A 21,053-nucleotide genomic window follows, 5' to 3' on the forward strand; every position below is an offset into this window, starting at 1 on the left:
CTCATGGAACTCAAATTCATGTAAGACTCCTTATCAACACATTATCATGTCACTCATATGAAAAGTATGTTAGCAACATAATGTGACTTAATTGACAAGAAGTCTAGACAAAAATTTTTTTTCAAAGTTTCTTTGGCCACAAGAAGGACCATCAGAACAATCTTCTGTTTCCCTTGATGGGCATGACTGTCTAATGAAATTGCTTAGCCCTGGCTACTGTGACTGAAAGACACCAGCTGGAAGATACATCTATGTCATTGGTCCACCTCAGGGGTCACAATGCGATCTTGTGATGGGAAATCCTAGGGAGCCTCTCCTACAGAGGACAGAAGGATGGCAGGGGAATGTTGTTCTGCTTAGGAAAGATAGTGACACGGTTTTCACTGTCCATCAGGAAATTGTCATCCTGGATGACACATCAATCTTTTCTGACATCGAACTGTTAAATTTTTAAAAGCGTATGATTAACTCAAGTGAATGGAAAAAGATTAGTTTCTAAACTTGCAAAGCTAGAAGCACTATGTTACTATGTAAGGACTTGATTGGGCATTCATTTCTACTTTTACACTGGCATCTCTTTTCTTTTTCAAAATCCAACAAAGAGAAAAGTATATTCTTTTCAGGAAACATTTGCCTAATGACCCAGTATTCGTTAATGATGAAGAAAACAAATTAGAACATTAAAAGTAATTCATTCTCCAAATCTCACTAAAGGGTTTAGATTTCAAGGGAAATTTAGAATTCTGGATCAAATCATTACTCAAATGCCTGGACTCAAACAGATATTTGTACTCCGATGTTTGTGGCAGCATAAATAGCAACAGCCAACAGTTGGAAAAACCCAAATGTTGTACACACGAAAGGATAAATGAAACATGGTGTATATCAAATGTTGCCTTTAGACTATCACAATCTTTTTCTATAAAAATCTTACTACAAAAATCATTAATTTTATGAACTGAGATTTCTTTCTCTGTGGAGAGGAATTACGTTACTCCCAGCAAGTAGTATCAACATGAATACAGTACTTTTATTAATGAGACTGTTCTTATTGTCTAAAATATCCTTATATGCTACTATGACAGACATAGAAATTCCTTTGCAGTATGACAGAAATGAAGAGATTCACTTACCAAACTTGTACCTGACAGGTGCCTGAGAAGCTGTTCGATTATGCCCACTAGCTTTTTATTTGTCAGTCTTAGGTCAGTATTTTCAGCTGCAAGCCTAAAGTGAATATTTTGACATAATTATTCTCACACCTTGACTTTAAAGCATACCACATAATCACTGAACAAATATCTAAGGTGCAACTACATAAAATCTTACAATTTGAAAAGCGCATGATTTGGCAATTGTGCTATTTTTCTAGTTGTGAATTTTGCATAATATGCAAAATTAGAGATAATGTACACAAATTATTCTTTTCAAGGTAGCTCAAAGCTGACATTTTGACCCAGCTTCACACTCATGTGTTTATTGTTATAACTGATCTAATAGTCATACTACACTACACATCTGCTTTATAAATACTCAAGTTATTTTCTGTGCTGCTTTAACTTATACTTTTGCACGTGATCTTGCATCTTCTCAGTGCATCGTGCATCCTCTGGATGTCGAGCTCCTGCTTCTTGCAGCTAAAATAAAGAAAAAGTTATGTTTACTGATGATCTATGACATCTGACAATTAAGTTCGCAAACTTGTTGCAATGATGTTGCTCCCCTTTTTTTATATATATGTGAGGGACTGTTCATTATGAATTTCTACCAACTGGACACACAGTTAACCAAGTTTACTCTTTGGAATTGCTTAAAAGATTGTGTGAAAAAGTTAAGATGACCTGAACTTTTAGCCAACGACTCATTGCTCTTGCATCACGACAATGCACCAGCTCACAGGGCACTGTGTCTGAGGGAGTTTTTAGCCTGTAAACAAATAACTGTATTGCAACACCCTCCCTACTCACCTGATCTGGTCCCCAGTGACTAAATATGTCATTATCCAAAGATAAAGAAAATATGGAAAGGAAGACTATTTGATGACATTCAGGACATCAAGGGTAATATGATGACAGCAATGATGGCCATTCTAGAAAAAGAGTTCCAATGTGCTTTGAACTGTGAACTAGGCGGTGGCATTGGTGCAGAGTTTCCCAAAGGGACCGTTGTGACCGCAGTGATATTCAGCAACGAGGTATGGAGCACTTTTGCTTGAATGAGTTCTCACACTTAATTATCATACCTTGTGGTACAAATGACCCAAGAAATCAAACATACTGTATTCCAAGCATCCCATCAACTCTAATTTTAAATATTCACATACGTGAATTACCAGGCTAGTCCAGTGATTATGAAAGTTAACAGGCTACTCTTGGGGGCAGTCAGATAGTCATGGAATAGTTTGAGGGGCAGTAACTAAATAAGAGCCAAAATGCCTGGGTTTTTATCCCAAGTCCATCAGTTATTAGCTGGGTAACCTTGAGCAAAATGTGGGAAACCGTGCTGAAGTGCTAGCAGGTGTTGTTTTGTGAAATGTTGAACCTTTGACTTCCTTGAGTGGTTTGTGCTCCCAGCAAGGCAAAACTTGCTACTTTGAGAACACAGAACTAGACAAGGTCAGGAAGTGTGGAGCTGGCCAAAAAACAAGCCCTTGTTCATGCAAACATTGTAACTACTAGATTGCAGACAGTTCTGTTACTTTTTGATGCCCAGAGTATATAAGCTGCAAAAATAAACTTGGGCTGAGGCATTCTACTTAGAACTGAGGCATTCTACTTAGAACTGCATCAGTCTACTTAGAATTGCCTGCCCTCCAGATCCCATCTTTGTCTCTCTTCTTTTCTCTCAATCCTCACTCCCCACTTCAGGGACTGTTGTCTCGTCAGCAGGCACCGACAGCAAAATACTTAAATTTTGGGGGTCTCAGTTTCTTCATGTATAAAATGAGACAATAGTGGCATCTACCTCACTGAGATATTGGGAAGATTAAATTAGGGAACATATGTAATAGAAAAGGACATGGCACACAGTAAAATCAAAGGGTTTGCAGTTAGCATTATTGTTGCTGTATTTTAGGTTCTAATAAAATTTGATATTTTACACAGATGGGATGCCAATGGAAGTGGAACCAGTGTAAGAGTACACCAGTTACACTGAAATCATTCATCAAACTATCGGCAATGTCAGCAAATGGGGAGCATTAAGCCCAGAATATAACCCCAGTACTAAAATCCTTTTACCAATTCCAAGAGCCAATAGTACATTTTCTCTGCTTGTAATAATGTATACGTTCCTATGTACACTCAGTGTAGTCCATAATGAGTATGGACTACAATGCAAATACCACCTCCTGGATTGAGCATACAATTTATATGACCGTGAGAGGCAGGGTAAAGCCACTGATATGGAAATAACGGACTCTAGTGCTAAAGCCAACTTTCCAAATCAATTCCTTCCCAGCAACTGGTTCTGTGGGGATGTGTCAGAACTCAGAGGAGCAGATGGAAGCAGCACGCTCTGGCAGATCAGAAAAGCTGTCCTCAGAGCTGTAGTTAGAATGTGCTATCCACCTGTACACCCTGGCTGGCTGTAGACAGGAAGGGCTGGCTCCCTTTTATTTTAGTTTTTTATTTTTATGGAGAGGGGGAACATGAGCATTTCACTGAACAATTTTCTATTAGATTCGTGCTTTCAGTTTTATATATAATTGTGAGAAATACTTTCAGAATAAAAGTTTAATTATATCAATGTCTCCAAGGGGAAGTATTGGTTTGGTATAAAATATTTAATTTTATCCTAACAACTGTTGAAGAAAACATTTTCAATTTATGCAAGGATAGGTGCCATCATATCAAATACTATTTCCCCTTAGACAAAGTTATACTTAGAAAGACAGAATTCTCTCTCATGAAAAATTGAAACTATGTCAAATTTAGGGCTTGATTGCTCTGCACAGACTATCTGACAAGTGCTGAGGAACACGAGTTCAATGAGAGTTCAAACAGTGAGAGAAAGCTTCATGGAGAGGCCAGATTGGGAGCCAGAAATCCGGGGGGCAGGGAAATCAAAACACTGGCTCCCACCATAACTTGTAAACTCATGTTCATAGCAGAATTATTAACAGCCAAAAAGTGGAAACAACACAAAGTTCCATCAGCTGATGAATGGGTAAGTATTTTGTCCACAAGGTGAAGCAACATTGGGCAATAGGAAGAAATAGCTCACAACTGATGTGTGCTACAACACGGTGGAACCCTGGAAACGTGATGTTACGTGAAAGAAGCGAGTCACAAGGGACCTCACATCGTGTGATTCCATTTACATGAAATATCCAAAGTAGGCAAATCTACAGAGACAGAAAGTAGATTGGTGGTTGCCTGAGGCTGGGAGAGACAGGAAGATAGGGTGACAGCTAAGGGATGTGGGGTTTCTTTTGGGGGTAATGGAAATGTTCTATAATTGTGGTGATAGTTCCACATCTCTCTGAATGTAACAAGAGATATTGAATTGTATATTTTAAATGGTGAAATATGATATGGGGATTGCATCCCAATGAAGATTAAAAAAACACAAATATAGTGAATCTGGATTATTTTCTTAATTCTCTATTGTGGGTGTGCATACTATAATGATCAACATATTTCTACACTTTTACAATATTTCAAAAATGAAAACAAAATGAAGGAAATGCCTACTTCAACTGGTTTGTATAATGAACTTTCTGTACAAGTTAGTTTGAAGTCCATGAAATATATACCAATGCTGTAACCATTTACAAAAGTGATGATAAGAAATAAGACAAATTTCTGAATCGTTCTAGTAAGCATTATCTTCTGATTTTAAATGGCTGCTTCATCCTGGTAATGGAGATATCACTACAAAATATTGTTTAGTAGGAAGAAAGTCTCTCGATTTCTATGAGGAATGCTGCCTATTTCTCAACGTTACCAAGGGTATAGATATAAGAAAAAACATACGTTGCAAATAGCAGGATAGAAGCCAGAGTTTAAGAAGTGCATTATAAAGACAATAAAATTATAATAAATTAATTACACCGAAAACACAAAAGAAAGCTGCCCTTGAAAATCAGGATCTTAAAACACTTTATATTAATCAACTATAGATGAACTGTTGACAGGTTACATTTCACACATACCTGATGTCTGATTTGCTCTAATGTCTTGAAATCCTGTGTCTCAGCTTCTGAATTCATACGGTAACGTGATCTATCCTCCAGTGAAGCCTCTGACATAGACAGTTTTTTTGTGGAGTCAGGTAGCTCTTGTTGAAATCGTCTCCCAAGCACCTAGGAAGATGATTCTGTTAGTGATCTCATAAACACACCTATTAAATTATGTTAAAATTTGCTAACTCTAACATATTAATATAATATGTAACTCGAAAAAGATCACCCCATGCATCAGTTCACCTTCTTTTCTTCTTTTGGACACAATTCTGTCTACTGAATCTGGGTAAGACACAGAAGGTGTTATCCTGCTGCCCACTCACTATTACGTAGGTTACTTGAACAACAGATTCAGCCCCACTCTCCACTTCCCCTGATGAAGCCGCAGAGTTTAACAATCTACTGACATCTCAAGGGGAAATTGGTATGTTGGTGGGACTAGCGGTCGTCAAGTATACATTGTGGAATGTTTTCCCCTTTTTTTATCACAGGCTTAAATTGACTTCACAGGTCCTCACATATGCAGTCCACTGCTCACAACCTTCCAACAGATTCCTGTATCTTAGAAGAAAAGCGAACTCATTCCAGTGGTCTTCATGGCCTGGACCTCTCTCCCTGCTACACATGAATCCTGCCTCCCCTCACTCGTCTGAAAATGGAGACCCAGTGCCAAATTAATAAATCAGAGACTGCTAAATTCTCTTTGAAATGGACAAACTTATGTCCAAATGATAGTAAATGGGCCTTGCGATGAGAAAAATGAATTTGTAAAAATATTCAAGGACAATTATAGATAGCAGTGGGAAGATTAAATCAAGTAGAGTTTTGATAAAACTCCTCACATTTGTCCCAAATTATGATTTAATGAAAAATTAGCTGCCTTTAAAGAGGTCACAGGTCCTAAGAATACATTATTTGAGACTGAAATAGTTCCAATTTATATCAAATTGACATGAATAAAAACAAAATTATACCAACTAAAATGTGGAAGAAACTACTGAGGGAAAGGGACAGCATCTACACTTCAGTTCATGTGGGAAATCTAGAATTAACTCTCTAGGTAATCCACTTAATTGAACCTTTATCTCTAAAAACTCTGTTTGCATAGGAGCATTTCCATTTATCTGCTTCATAATGGTATTACAGTGTGGTAACAGAAAGATGAAAATTATTATTGTAGCAGTATAAGACTAAATCATTCATATCAATATGTATCTAATAACAATTTATACCTTAAAATTTCATAGTCAACACAATGCCTTTACTCAAAGTAAAGCTCCTCACAGGTCTAAGTTTTGTTTGCTGGATACAATGGACGCTTTTAAGCTGTTAGAGCAAATACATTTGTAATCTATATATTTTTAATATTCTGCTAGATTCAACATTTAGCCATCATCAAATATTTGAACACTGAATTTTCTTTCAGGAAATCTGAAAACTATCTTTCTGGATACTTACCTCTCTTTCTGATATATCGTTTTCATACTGGCACATTCTTCCTTTCAAGTGATTCAATTTGCTGACTAACTCCTTATGGCTCTCTTTCACCACTGGATCTTGTTTTTCACATTCAGCTTGACGCACTTTTCTAAGCCCCTGAAGCTGCTCTTCAATATTCATTCCTGAGTTTTCATTATTGTCACTTTTGTGGAACGCATCATCCAGTTGCCTTCGAAGAAGCATGTTTCCACTCTGTAGGTCAGATCCTTCCTCCTTTAGGGATTCCAGCTTTCCAATATACGGGTTCATTTTTCCTTGTTCCCTTTGATTCATGTGTTCAATTTCCTCCTCTTGACACTGAGTTTGGTTTAGGTCTTTCAGTACAGGTTCAGCAACCAATGTCCTTTCTCTGACATCGTATCTTGCGTGAGGGAGCTCAGTGTCTAAGCTATTGGATTTACTTCCAGCTTTAGGAAGTTGCTGAGAATGAATCTCACTGTTTTCTTTTAGGTTACACACAGCAAACCCGATGTTGTCCACGAAATGCAAGCATTTATCTCTTAATCCCTGGAAAGGATTTTGTAGGTGTCTTAATTGCTTACTAAACTCATGATGATGGTCGGATTCCGCTTCTGTTTTCAATCTTTCTTTGCTTTGTCTTTCATTCTCCAGTTGAGAGTTCAGCATTGTATTCTCAGCTGTTGGGACATTAAGCTGTCTGTTATATTCAAATACTCTTTTTGTTAGCGTTTTGTCATTCTGTTTTACTGTCTTTTGAAGACGGTCCTTCTTTTCTTTTACATTTGCAGTGTCCTCAAAGTATTTTTTTTCCATTTCCTGCTTCTGAGTTATGAGTGTGTCCCTTTGTAGTCTTAGTATGGCGATTTCATCCTGCAACACGTGATTTTCATGCAACAGGTCTTTTGCTCTTTCGTAACTCTCAGAATCCTAAGTAAAACAAAGGAGACTTGTAGCTAGCACTCAATGAAATGACATATCATGATATCCTCTGAAATTAAAGAAGAACCTAAATGTTTATATAATGAAAAGGTGGCAGTAAGTGGATATCCCACTGGGAAAATACAAAGTTGAATCCAAACCTCCAACTTTATATAAGCATAAATTCCCCAAAGTTAAAAAAAAAATAATATAAGATGCTGAATCCATGAAAGTGAACAAGAGAATTTTAAAATCATCAGAGCATTTTAAGAGTCTCAGAACTGGAAAGGCAGCAAACCCAGAAGGCATCAAATGGAAGATTAAGAAGTCTGACTACATTTTAAAATAGAGGTCACCGTGTGAATATACACCTATCCCACAGTAAGAGTATTCACTCTGCATACATTTGGACTGATTACATTTCCTAGAATTTTTTTTCCCAAGAATACTCAAAAGATATTCTACTTTTCTAATATTTTCAGAGTCAGTTGTAAGATGAAATCTACTAATCACTGATAAATCTAGGCATTACGCTAAGCACTTCTTTATACATCAATGAACTCTTCGTTATCACAGTTTCAAATAGAATGATTACAAAGATGAGCAAGTTCAGGATTTTTTCCCAGGACTTTGGACTCTACAATAGTGTGCTTGCTGCTCTTCTAGTGTAAATATATAAATTCAAAAGAAGCCTTAGATTTCAAAAAAAAAAAAAAAACTCAGGGTAAATAGGCTAAAAATTATAGAGCTCTTCTTAGAAAATAGAAAATTATTGTTAGAAAATATTTGCTGCTGCTTAAGTGTTGTTTCCTTTTCATAATGTTTAAAGGAGAAATAAATGTGTAATAGGGGAAAACACACTGACTTCTTTGAATAAAATACTCACCAATAAATTATCGCTAAGTATGCATCATGGCATACAATTTTCTTCAAAAGTTCCTAGCACTGAAATAGGACTCTACTTGGAACAAATTGTTCCTTTTCTCAAAAGTAGATCTAAAAGACGGTCTCTGCACTGGCTATACTTCTACTCCTTACAATCAGCGGAAGTGAAAACTAACCTCTCTACTAATACAGCAAGGGGATGAAATCACTGCCTCAAATTGAAACTTCTGTTATTAGTAACAATAGTTTTGAGATTGTAGAAAGCTCATTGATCCCTGTAAAAAGTATTGAAAACCTCCCCTTTAGATGACACATTGGGAACGTCACTACTTGACTGTTGGACATAAAAGGATTTCAATCAAGAATATCATTTATTGCAATGGACCAAAAATGTCACTCTCCCTAAAATACACACACACACATACACACACACACACACACACACACACACACTTTTAAAATCCTCTACAATTCCCATATGTACAACATTGGTTTTTAAAATATGTACATAAACACACATTTGAAAATGACTAAACAAAATACCTCAGAATTCATTTTCTTAAGATTTATTTCTGTCTCCTTTTGTTGTTGAAGGCAATTGGTCAGAATTGTGTCATGTAATATTTTGTTGTCCTGTTCTCGGGAAAGTGTTCTCGGGAAAGTGTTGTTTTCCTCTTGTACAAGCTAGAGAATCGAATATGAACAAAGAAAAATTAGAATATAACTAAAATTTAACTGTTAAAAATCTTAATCTACGTTTACTTACTCCCAAATTATCGGACTTTAATTAGAAAGTGAAAAATAACTTGCCTTAGTCTAAATTAGAAGAAAAACATGAATCCGCAAAACTAATTTTGTCACTGTTTGAACTAAACAATTGGTTATATGTTAAATCCACCCAAAAAATGAAATAGTAGATGATTTTTAATGTCACAGAGGCTTTCTCATTTAAAATAGTTCACCTCACCATGTCTTAAATAGTGAGCCCCTACAGTGAATTTAAGAATATTTTTTAAAGATTAATAACTGGAGAATAGGCAAACTTTAATTAGAAGCCCACATCATTAACATCAATCAGTAAGAGAAGTAAATTCCTAAATATTAATTCACATTATACACTATGAGTGTTACACATTGTGTTATACATTGACATAATTATCTGTTGCATCCAATTCTAACTTATTCAATACCCACTAGTAAGAGCAGACAAAAAATTAAATCATATTTACTGATTTCCTACACTGAAAGGAAAGATATTAGAAAGTTATTGTTTGTGTCCTAACAACCAAAGGTTCCATCCTGAGAAGATGTGATTCTCTTAAAAAGCAGTTGAGTTGAGTGCATGACCCCTTTCTCTCCCTCAATGTAGACGCAGAGTCCATTACACAGAGGTCACAAGAAAGAATCCATCTCTAACCTTGGCCTTAGTGACCAGCCATACGGAACTGCACATTTTGAACCCCTGAAAACCATGACTCCTTTCACGTGAGCCTGAATCAGTGGCCATCATTTTTACATGGTTCATAATTTCAACTGTCTCATCATGTGATTCAATATTTGATGTTACTTTCTTTTTTATTTAAGGGACTTATAAAAATTAAAGGAGCAAACAACATTCAGGACTTTATTATTATTATTTTTGCCTCAATCCAAAGATAAAGTTGAGCTATGAATATCTATAGTTTCTAACAATATTTTAAGTTTTGTAACTAGTTCAAATGTTATAAATATCATTCAGTTATGACCTTTTGACTCTAAAAGGCTAGCATGAAAGGTAATTTCAATTGGACTCTATTATATTATTAAAGCACAGAAAACCATATTATACTAGAAATTTAAAATTAAATTCCACATACATGTGTGTAGTTCTTTTCATTTCCATCAAGCCTCGCTTGTCCTTCCTCTGATGTCATTCCTAGGTGTTGTCCTGCTGACAAATCTATGTATTAGTTAAAACGAACTGCTTAGAACAATTAGATAAAAGCTATAATCTTTATAAATACAGAAAATAACATCTTATCAACTGAGACTTCAAATTAAGCGTCATCTTTTCCTGAATATTTACTTTACTTAAGAAATACTTCTAATTAGCTAACACTTCTAATTAGCTAACAAACCATTTGGGAAATATGAGATGTCACAAAGTGAAAGGCATACAAACATGTCAAAAATTCATCCACAAATTCATTCATTGAACATCGATGGAAAAACAATCAGAAAAAAAAAACCTACAATTTAGAAATGCAGTACAAACATATCGAGTTGCACTATATACTCTGTTCTCTACCTCGTAATATACCTTTTGAACAACACCCTAAGATTCAACTGCAATGTCATTCATTGTTTCCAGAATGACTTACTTCTGATGCATTTATCATCACCCTTCCTTATATCTGAAATGTTTTCCTCCACTATTCTGAAAATTTCTTTTCACCTTTGAGGATTCAGCACTGGGGTTTAAGGAAGAAGACAGAGAAGAGGAGACAGACTGCGGACACAGCTGAGATTCCCATCACTGCTGGGAAAGTCAATTCTAAAATATATAAAGCCATAGAAAATCCAAGAAATATTTGATTGTTGGTTTCGGAAGGTGCTTTTTCATTTACAATACATACAGTTTTAACTGATACTTTTGAATTCAGAATATGAAACTAAAGCTAAGAAACTATGTTTTGTTTCACTAGGCAACCTTTAGATCTTTATGAAGTTTTCCCATCTGGTCCTAATGTTCTAAGTATAATTCTGCTGCCCGCTCCCCAGAGTACGCTAAATACTAGTCTAAAGGAAATCACGCTTTCACCTCATTCTCTTTCTTATTTCCATATGTTATTGTGGTTCCGGAAGAATGCCAATGTCTTGCTAAAAGTCATTCTGTTTGGCTGTTAAGTTCCATAAACAGAGTAAACATGAAGTAGATTTTGCCACAAAATGACTGTTGGAAAGTCAGAACTACGATCAACCTACATAGAGGTGGGCTAGAGTTGAACACTTTCTGTTTCTCTATTTCCTTCTTTGCTTTCTCTGTTTTCTGGTAGCTGTGATTCACTCAAGTCATGGAGCCTATAATTACCTAACAGAAACACACCTACAATCTGAGTCTCTAGTTTATCTATTACGGTCATCTGTCCAAACTCTGTGGATGCTGACAGAGTTTTGCTCATGGAGTGTGATGCAAATGGCCTTTTATCACCAAATTTCCAATCCCTGCATCTTTGACCAGTTTCATGATTGGAGGTCAAAGAAGTAGAATCCCAATCTGAATTCTGGGATTAAGTTTTCATTTATTAGGATGTAAAAATAACACAAAGTTGACTATCTTGTAAAACTTCCTTTTTCAGAGAAGCAGTCACACGTCCTCTTTTCCCCCAAACACCTATTCCTTCAGAATACATTTTATTTTAGGTGTCCTATACTTGCCATTTACATAGGTAAGTTTAATTAACTATTGTCACGCAGCAATTTCTATTACATAATGTGTTTCCAATTAAATATTTCCTTCTTAATAGTTAAGATGGTGAAGGGTATGATTTTTTTTGTTACTGTCAAAAGTTATGTGTAACCACTTATCTTAAGTTTAAATATGCATGACAAACATGGGTTTACAAAAACTTTTAATGAATCGTACTACTTCAAATAAGAAACTATTTATTATAAGAAAATGGTCTTTTCTAAATGCTCCAATATCTTCAGAATTCATTTTTAAACCTTAGATAAACAGATATTCATATGACAAATTACAGTCCTGGGCGACCTTATTGTTTCCAAGGAAAAATGGGATCAAACTAGGTCATTTAAATCGGTGGTTTCCAATGTCATGTGAGAATCCGTGAAGTCCCAAGGTCTGTCAGTCGAGGGGCCCGAAAAGGTCAAAGCTATTTTCACAGAAATACTGAATGTCATTTGCCATTTTCACTCTCATTCTCTTCTAAGTGTACAGTAGAGTTTTCCACAGTCGTGATATCACAGCTCTGATGGTGACATCATAGCTCTATGGTTACTGGGTCGTAGCTCCAATGGCTCACGAAATGCATGACTGTGTGTGCTCGTATTTTAAATTGTTCAGTTTTTATTTCTAATATTGTAACTATCTATGGAGACTACCGACTTAAAAATATTCTTTGGAATTCTCAATAATTTTTAATAGCATAAAAGCATCCCAAGGCACAAAAGCTTCAGAATTCCTATTTTCAAAGATTGTGTCTATCAAATATTCATTACCATTAATTACTTCTCCCATTTTTAATAATCGAAGACACCATAGGCGCATGTACACACATAGGCAGTGTATGCTCAGCAGAACATCTGGTTTTAAGACCATCAGTGTTACAACACTAAGAGGAAGTAAAGTTAAAAACAATTGTCATGGTAGCAACTGAAGCTTACTTGGGTAAACGTCAAAATTCAAATGACCATTTGAAAACGCTGGAAAAATCTTCCAGTGTGATCATTGGTAACCCGTATTAAGTACAGGGATTCCAAACTGGGACATTTAGGGTATCGAACAAACGGAGAACTATCTTAGTGAAGTCACCGTTTTAAAATCTCATTTTCTTATTCCTGTGAATACCTTTTCTCAAACACCGATACTAAGAATGACATCACGTTATTTATGTCAAATCCTTCCATTAAATTTGTAACAAAAAAAAGGAATGATGAAGAGAAGACTGCAAGCATGTCACATGTCCTTGCGTACTCCTTCCCAAAATTAAATTGGTATTACAAAGTGTACCTGGTATGAAGGGTTGCACATCGTCCATTCCTATAGGTCTGTAAGGAACAGGATCTTCCACTTCAATGCTCGGCTGAAGGGGTTAGGAAACAAGATGATTAGTAACTAATGGACACTTCATGCAATCTCTAGTTAACAATTCAGGATAACAATATTAATGTTATAATCTCCAAGAAAAGGACTTTTTGAAAAATATGTATTTAAGCAAATATTAGTTTGGTACAACTGATACTGCAGTTTGTGCAATTTTTTTTAAACCTTGTAAACCGCAATTACTCTTGCACCGAACTAATACCTTGAAAAGCGTATTTCCTATAACTTGAAATATTTCTAATGATACATTCTTTTTGTTTGTTTGTTTTTTTAGTGTTAAAACAAGATACTTGCTTGACATGGTAAGAAACCTTGGTGTATGTCCTGTTGAGTCTAAATAGAACATTTTAGAACCTACTTCATCTAGGTCAACAAGAGCTTGGAAAAACCAAACTCTTATTTGATAAAAATTTTGATAGGAAAAATGATTAAATAGAATGACAAAGCTGTAAGAAAGCTTTTCGTTAAATTATATTTAAATAAATAATAGGAAAACGTTATATATAGTTATGCAACTTTTCAAAAAAGTTTAATAAATTCTAATCAGGAAAAGATAAGAACATTTATTTACTAACCATCTCAAATGTACCAGGCATCTGCCATGCACAGTTTATTTCTTTTCCACACAAACAACAAATATAAAAATGGTTTGATGCTGGTTAGCCCTCTTCCTGCTTCCTGACCATTCCAAGACACTAGAATAAAATGATGAACCCACATGATCCATTGCTGTCCCTGCCCAGCAGGTTTCACTCCTAGACCTTCACATGACTGGGTCCTTTTCATGCTTCACGTGGCACTATCCCACACAGACGTTTACTTCAGGTCAAAACACTGAGCTCGCACCAACAGAGCCTCAAGTACCGAAACACTACACATCAACAGGGTATCGCCTATCACAGTCTCCTGAAGTTTAGCATCCCCCAGATTAGAAATCCACATGCCCCTTCTAACTTTTCCACTCTGTTCTTGACACTACTGCCATTTGATTGTCCTTCAGGTTTACAAAAAGTGTCCCCACCATTTGGTAAGTCACTACCGCCCACTGTGATCATTGATTTTACATTTCTATAGCTCCCTTTACACTTCGCAAAGTGTTTTCACATTTGTTACCACATTAGTTCATTCCACATACCTGAAAGGTAGGCATAAGTACCTTTATGATGAATGAGGTCACTGACATCCGACAGGTTAAAAAGAAGTTTCCCCCAGATCCCACAGCTACTAAGTGACCCATCCAGGGTTCTAGTGTGTTCTTATCGTCAAACACAGTGTCTACACCAGTAGGCAGCAGCTGCCTATATCAGAAGATCACACTCCTCCTGTCTCTTTTCACAGCTGTCATCTCACATTGGCTCATCATTACTTTGTACTTCTATTACTACAAGCATGGTTGCCATCAAGATACTCAATGCATGCTATTTTAACTGAACAAGACAATTGTTGTGTATTAAAGCAGCACTCAGCCGATTGTTGTTAGTATAATCCTGCACAGTATTACTATTAACAATGCTCTTCCTTCCCTGGAAAAGTTCCTTGCAGATCTATTTGAGAATACCAATACAATAATACTTTCATGTATCAGGCATTATCTTTTCAAGTTCCAAGGTATAAAAAACCCTAAATTCCAAATTCTTTCTTTCTGAATCTCATTAGGACATTTACACAACCATAAAAACCACATAATCAAGCATTTGGGCATACTTCAAGCTGGAATAATGCTTTAGCTTTTAGGTAAACTTAACTTCAGAACCCAACTGATTCCTTATGACTTGGAAGACTTCTTGTTTTATACTATTCTACACCGACCGCCTTAAGTGAACCTTGCAAGTTAGCAGAATTGTACTACGCTGTCTCATTATATTAAGCACATATGTATTTTATTAATTATAGGCTAAACCATAAGAAAATAGTTAGTGTGGGGAAATGCAGAGGTGAGAAAGTATAGTCAAAGCATACCTTTTACGTTTTAACATCACTGAATGGTGATATTTAAAATAATAATGATAAAAAATTACAGTACCTCAGAATCCCAACATGATTTTACAGCTCCTTTTCCGAATCTTAATGCTGATATTTTAACTATAAAATGTAGTCACAGAACATTAATGTGAACATATATTACTACACATTTTAAATACACATTCAAGTCATGAATATTTACATGAAAGTAATAGCAGAAAAGAATATCAGGGGGCCGAAGCATTTGCAAGAAGAAGCAGTTGTTAGTAATGGGGATACTTTTGCAAAAAAGACAGGAACAAATGCTTATAAGAAATGAAAATCACAGTTGGATCTACACGTGTTAGATTTGTGTATAGCAGCACTTAAGCTAGAAAGAATTCATAGATAGTCACTAAATTATCACTTGTATTATTTTGGTGTGCTCCATCAACAGAGGTCAAGATAACAGTTTTTGTTTGCTCTTGTGGAGCACTTTCAATAATATCCACACCATTTTCTCTTTTTCCAATTGGCGGCTTGGTTGCTTCTTTCTATTAAAAAAAAGAAAAGAAAAACCCAACTTCAGCAAACATCGTATTCATTTACTCGTTCACTCGCTCACTCAGTCCTTCAGTCAGTAAGACAACAAACCGCTATCGTAGCCATCGAATCATAGGCATAGACCCAGGGAAAGCTGGAAATAGAAATGAAAGATTTTTGTCCTATATTCTAGTAGGGGTCGATATATTACAATTCGTGAAAACAATCAGAACAGAAAAGTACCACTCTCCAGTTCTACACCTCAGATGAAGAAAGTATAGTACGGGCACAAAAGAAACAACAATCAGTTGTACCAGATGCTGCAAAAATAGGGCTGCATCTTGAAAGACATACGAGGTACTGAGGGAAACCATGAAGGGGAGTCCAGAAAGGGCAGCGGGCGCAAAAGCCTGCGTATAAAATAACATATTGTAGGTGAGGGCAGAAGAAGAATGGGGTAAGCCTGGAACTCTGAGAATGGGATGGAGAGACAACTGCAGAATCAGAACCAAATCAAAGAAGGCACGTGTCATGCTAGCAGATGAATTCTACCCTCACGTCATGGGGAGTCACTCAGTAAACAAAGGTTTGCATCATCACAATTCTAGTTTACAACAGCCACTCGGGCTGCAATTTATGATATTGAGGACTTCCGTTTCTTTCTAGGATCCTATCCATCAGCCTGTCTTGCTTCACAACATAGCGCCTCGCAGGTGCCTACAAACTCACAAACGCAGCTACCCACAGCACGTCACTTTGTAGCTTCCCCTAGGTGGCTCCCGGTTGGGCACAAGCAGCAGCTGACCTGGGCCTGCCCCACAGTCCCTCCCAAGAGGCCCCAAATCCAACACACCTTGGACCAGCTTCAAATGACACCAGAACAGCACCAAATTAGCTTCACAAATGACACGCCCAAGCCATGGACTGACCAGACACCAGAGCCCTGCTACAGCCGATCTCACTCTGTGGGGTCAGCCCACACACAGGGGTTCATCTACTGTAGTCACAGCCAGTCGTCCTGAGGGTCAATTCCACACCCAGATGTGCCAACAGCAATAAGGCTCAAGTACAACAGGAGGGCACACATCACCCACACGAGCTTCTGGAACACAAGGCTCAGGTAACCGGGGTCTGTACCACTGGGCCACACACAACACCTGGTATGTAAGGTAATACTGTCCAGATGAGGAGAATTAGCAATCTACAGAATACAGAGAAACAACAATAAAGATGCAGTGAAAAAAGAAGAGAGAAAGAAACATTTCTCTAATGAAAGACCAGGAAAAAACTCTAGAGAAAGAACTAAACACAAGAACTAATGGACACAAGCTATCTACCAGACACAGAGTTCAAAATACTACTTCTAAGGACGCTCAGTGAACTTTGGAGAAAAATAGATAAACGTTGTAACACTTCAACCGAGACAGCAAACATAAAAAATGGACATGGAAATCATTAACAAAAGTCAAATATGAAAAATACAACATCTCAAATGAGTAATTAATAGATGGAATCAGCACCAGATTTGGTTGAGGCAGACGTTCAAATCAGTGATTTGGAAGACAAGGTAGCAGAAAACACACAATCAGAACAGAAGAAAGAGATATGAAAAATGATTATGAGTAAAAAAAAAAGAGAGAGAAAATACTTTAAGGGACTTCTGGGACAAGATAAAGTGTAACAGAACTCGTAGGGCTATCAAAAGGAGAAGAGAGAGACAGAAAGGAATTGAAAACCTATTTGAATAAATAATGACGGAAATCTTCCCTAACCTGTTGAAGGAAACACAAGTGTAGGAAACACAGGGAGTTACAAACAAAATAAAGCCAAACAGGCCCACACCAAGACATACCAGAATTAAAACGCCAAAAGGTAAAGACACAGAGAGAATATTAAAACCAGCAAGAGAAAAGCAGTTAGTTATATACAAGGGAGCTCGCGTAAGACTGTCAGGTGATCTCTCAAAAGTAAATCTGAAGGCCAGAGGAATGGACAAGAAATATAGAAATGTGATGAAACGCAATAATTTACAACCAAGAGCACTGTATCCAGCAAGGCTCTCATTTAGAATCAAACGAGAGGTAAAGAGCTTGCCAGAGAAAAAGGAGGTGATGCAGTTCAGCCCTAGGAAACCACTATTACAAGAAATGTAAAACCACGACGAGAAAAAAAAGGAGGAGGAGAAGGAGGAGGAGGAGGAGGAAGAGAAGGAGGAGAAGACGGAAAAAGAGCAGGAGGAAGAGCAGGAGGAGGAGAAGAAAAGTGAATAATAAAATGCCAATAACTATGTACCTACAAATAATTACTTTAAGTGTAAATAGATTAAATGCTCCAGAAAAGACATAAGGTAGCTGAATGGTTAAGAATGCAAGACCCATATACACGACAATCTAACTACAAAATATCTGCACAGCAAAGGAAACCAACAACAACATGAAGTCACGAGCGGGTGAATGGAGAAGATATTTGCCAATGATATATTTGATAAAGGGTTGACATCCAAAACATATAAGGAACTCATAAACCTTAACACCAGAAGACAAACAATGCTATTACAAAATGAGAAGAGTACCTGAATAGACTTTTCTCCAAAGAGGTCACACAGATAGCCAAGAAACATACGAAAACATGCTCAGTGCCACTAATCATCAGAGCAATGCAAATTAAAAACACAATGAGCTACCACCTCACAACTGTCAGAATGTCCATGATCCATGAATCAACAAGCAACAAGTGTTGGTGAGGATATGAAAAAAAACGGAGTCCTCGTGCACTGTTGGTGAGACTGCAAATCCAGGCAGACAATGGAAAACAATATGGAAGTTCCTCAAAAGTTTAGAAATAGAAGTACCATGTGGCACAGCAGTCCCTCTTCTGGGTTTTCCTCCACAGAAACACAAAACACTAATTTGAAAAGCAATATGCATTTCTATGGTCATTGCCACATTATTTTCAATAGTCCAGGTAAGAAAGTAACCAAAGGATCCATCATCTTGGATAAAGAAGAAGTGGGACATATATATAACAAAATACTACTTGTCTGTAATAAACAATAAGTACTTATCGTTTGTGACGTGTGTGGGCCTAGAGGGTATTATTCTAAGTGAAAAAAGTCAGACAGAGAAAGACAAATACCACCTGATTTCACTTATTGGTGATATGCAAAAAAAATAAATGAACATAGAAAAGAGAAACAAACTTATAGATGCAGAGAACTAACTGATCGTTGCCCGGTTCGAGGATTGTTGGGGGAATGCTTGAAATGGAAAAAGGATTAAGAAGTACAAAGTGGCAGTTATAAAATAGTCATGAAGATGTCAAGCACAGCACAGAGAATACAGTAAATAACATTGTAATAACTAAGTACGGTGTCAGGGATACCACACTAATCGGGGTACCAGTTTTCACATTATATAAATGCCTACCAACTATGCTGTATACTTGAGGCTGACATCATGGAATGTCAACTATAACAGAAATGAAAAATTTTACATTTAAGAAGCGAAACTAAAAACCTTCTGAAATTTGACATTTTAGTATATGGTTTAAGAACCTCTGCTTCTAAAATTAGTTATTATTTTAAGCAAAACATGTACTCTTCAATTAGATGAAGACAGTTAAATATATTCATAATGTAATGATTGAGGACATAGTGGAATCCCTTTGTAATATGGGTTTTGAGATAGAGAACTTGAGTTCTAAATTTTCAAAGTTTCTATTATTTTAGTCTAAATGATGAACCCAGAATACCTGAAACTAATATAAAATAATACTGAATGTCAACTGAATATAACTTAAAAAAAGAAAAAAAAACATAGAGAAAACACTCACGCCTACCAACTATGTGATACCAAAATACAAAGTGTAATAAAATAAAAACTATATATTACATGCTACATAGTTTTAAAAACTGAAATGTACCAGGAAGATTTCATGACTATTACAATAAGTAAATGAATCCATTACAGATTTCACGTAGGCACGAGTATTATAAAAGACCCACTGATGTAATGTAAAAGTCACATTAAGATTCCTTACCCTTAACCAAATTGCATAGCTCCATCACTGTGGGAAACCTCCCAAGAAAATTTAACTATCACTATGTATTTCCCAGCCCCTTCTTTTTTTCAGTCACCATGTTCAATACTTCCTAAAGTTAAGGGGAAAAAAGAAAGAGTGATGTCGTGAAAATGGCAGTGTGAGGTGTGCCTCTTGAAATCTTCCCTGGAATTTACAACAAGTTGAACAACTATCACTCCACAAAGGACTCCCTGCGCAGCAGACCGGCTAGACTAAGGGGCGTACTACTGCAATAGCCTACAGGTGGACAAATTGCTCGAGCGGTGGAGGAGAGAAGGGAGAAGTGCGGAGACGGGGCCATGCAGGCTCAGGACCCAGACCTAGCTTAGTGCTCCGAGCTCCCTGAGTCCGGGAACTAGTACAGCTACAGAAGAGGAAAGAACTCGTGCTACTAGGGCTCCGCTTATGGCCCACAGGGCTGAGAGGACAGCATATAACACAGCTGAACCCAACGTTAATGGCAGAGACCTCAGAGCAAAGACTGAGGGAAGAAGGATGAAAACAGTGGTAAGCCCTCACTGCAGAGTAAAGAATGGAAGACTTAGACACTGAGACTAGCTGCCCCCTCCCAGCCCTCCCAGAGCTCGACCCGCCCCCACCTGCCCAGTGCTAGAAGCAGAACAGTAGCAGTGTCAGATCAAAAGAGCAGAATATTTGCAGTTCTGAGAACTGTGGTCTGTAGTCAAGGACTCACAGCCCAAGTACTTCCAGCAAAGAGGAGGGAGCTGTGGAAGCAGGACCCGCTGAGGTGGTTGTCACCACCATTGCTCTGGGCCATCTCTCACAACCCACCGGTGCCACCCCTGTCCCCACCTATCTGGGTGGACCCCTGCAGGAATAAACAGAACTGCTGAAATGCAGGGGCTCTGAATCTGGTGCAGGAAGAGCTTTGAAACTTCAGAAGTTCTCCGCATTTCCCCACGGAAGCAGGGCCTTGTGACCCCAGCGAACTGTTCACAGAGGAGACTCCCGCCTTCCAGGGAATCCCACCACTGTGTGAGAAGCCGGAATAGCGCACAGAAAACATAACACTACAGTGTGAGACAGAACAAACGGCTGCAGTCACACAGAAAATAAAACATTATCCCAAAACCTACTGGAAAGCAAAAGAAAGACCTCTTTCTATCAACCTGTTGCACAACCCACTCCTATAGATGTCTAGGAAGAGAAATAATAAATCACCAATTGCCATGAATAGCCATGGCAACAACACAGCTC

The 21,053-nt window shown here is 37.2% G+C and overlaps 2 protein-coding genes across 8 annotated transcripts in view; both read right to left on the minus strand.

Annotated features, from left to right (window-relative positions):
* Positions 1-15,645, minus strand: part of LOC308502959 (ankyrin repeat domain-containing protein 26-like) — an 82,774-nt gene extending 67,129 nt beyond the window's left edge. For all 4 annotated transcript variants that reach the window (XM_081080770.1, XM_081080769.1, XM_081080768.1 and 1 more), the window contains exons 1-7: positions 13,179-15,645; positions 10,306-10,376; positions 8,993-9,133; positions 6,644-7,573; positions 5,156-5,305; positions 1,567-1,637; positions 1,134-1,227 (exon numbers count right to left, since the gene is read on the minus strand). In XM_081080770.1, the coding sequence (XP_080936896.1) occupies positions 1,134-1,227; positions 1,567-1,637; positions 5,156-5,305; positions 6,644-7,573; positions 8,993-9,133; positions 10,306-10,376; positions 13,179-13,206 (1,485 nt within the window). In that variant the 5' untranslated portion in view covers positions 13,207-15,645. The remainder of the gene's footprint in view (positions 1-1,133; positions 1,228-1,566; positions 1,638-5,155; positions 5,306-6,643; positions 7,574-8,992; positions 9,134-10,305; positions 10,377-13,178) is intronic.
* The window catches only part of LOC308502960 (uncharacterized protein), a 90,989-nt gene continuing 83,479 nt past the window's right edge, over positions 13,544-21,053 (minus strand). For all 4 annotated transcript variants that reach the window (XM_081080775.1, XM_081080773.1, XM_081080774.1 and 1 more), the window contains one exon: positions 13,544-15,766. In XM_081080775.1, the coding sequence (XP_080936901.1) occupies positions 15,599-15,766 (168 nt within the window). In that variant the 3' untranslated portion in view covers positions 13,544-15,598. The remainder of the gene's footprint in view (positions 15,767-21,053) is intronic.

This window comes from Rhinolophus hipposideros (genome assembly GCF_964194185.1).
Source record: "Rhinolophus hipposideros genome assembly, contig: SUPER_9_unloc_4, whole genome shotgun sequence".
NCBI lineage: Eukaryota > Metazoa > Chordata > Mammalia > Chiroptera > Rhinolophidae > Rhinolophus > Rhinolophus hipposideros.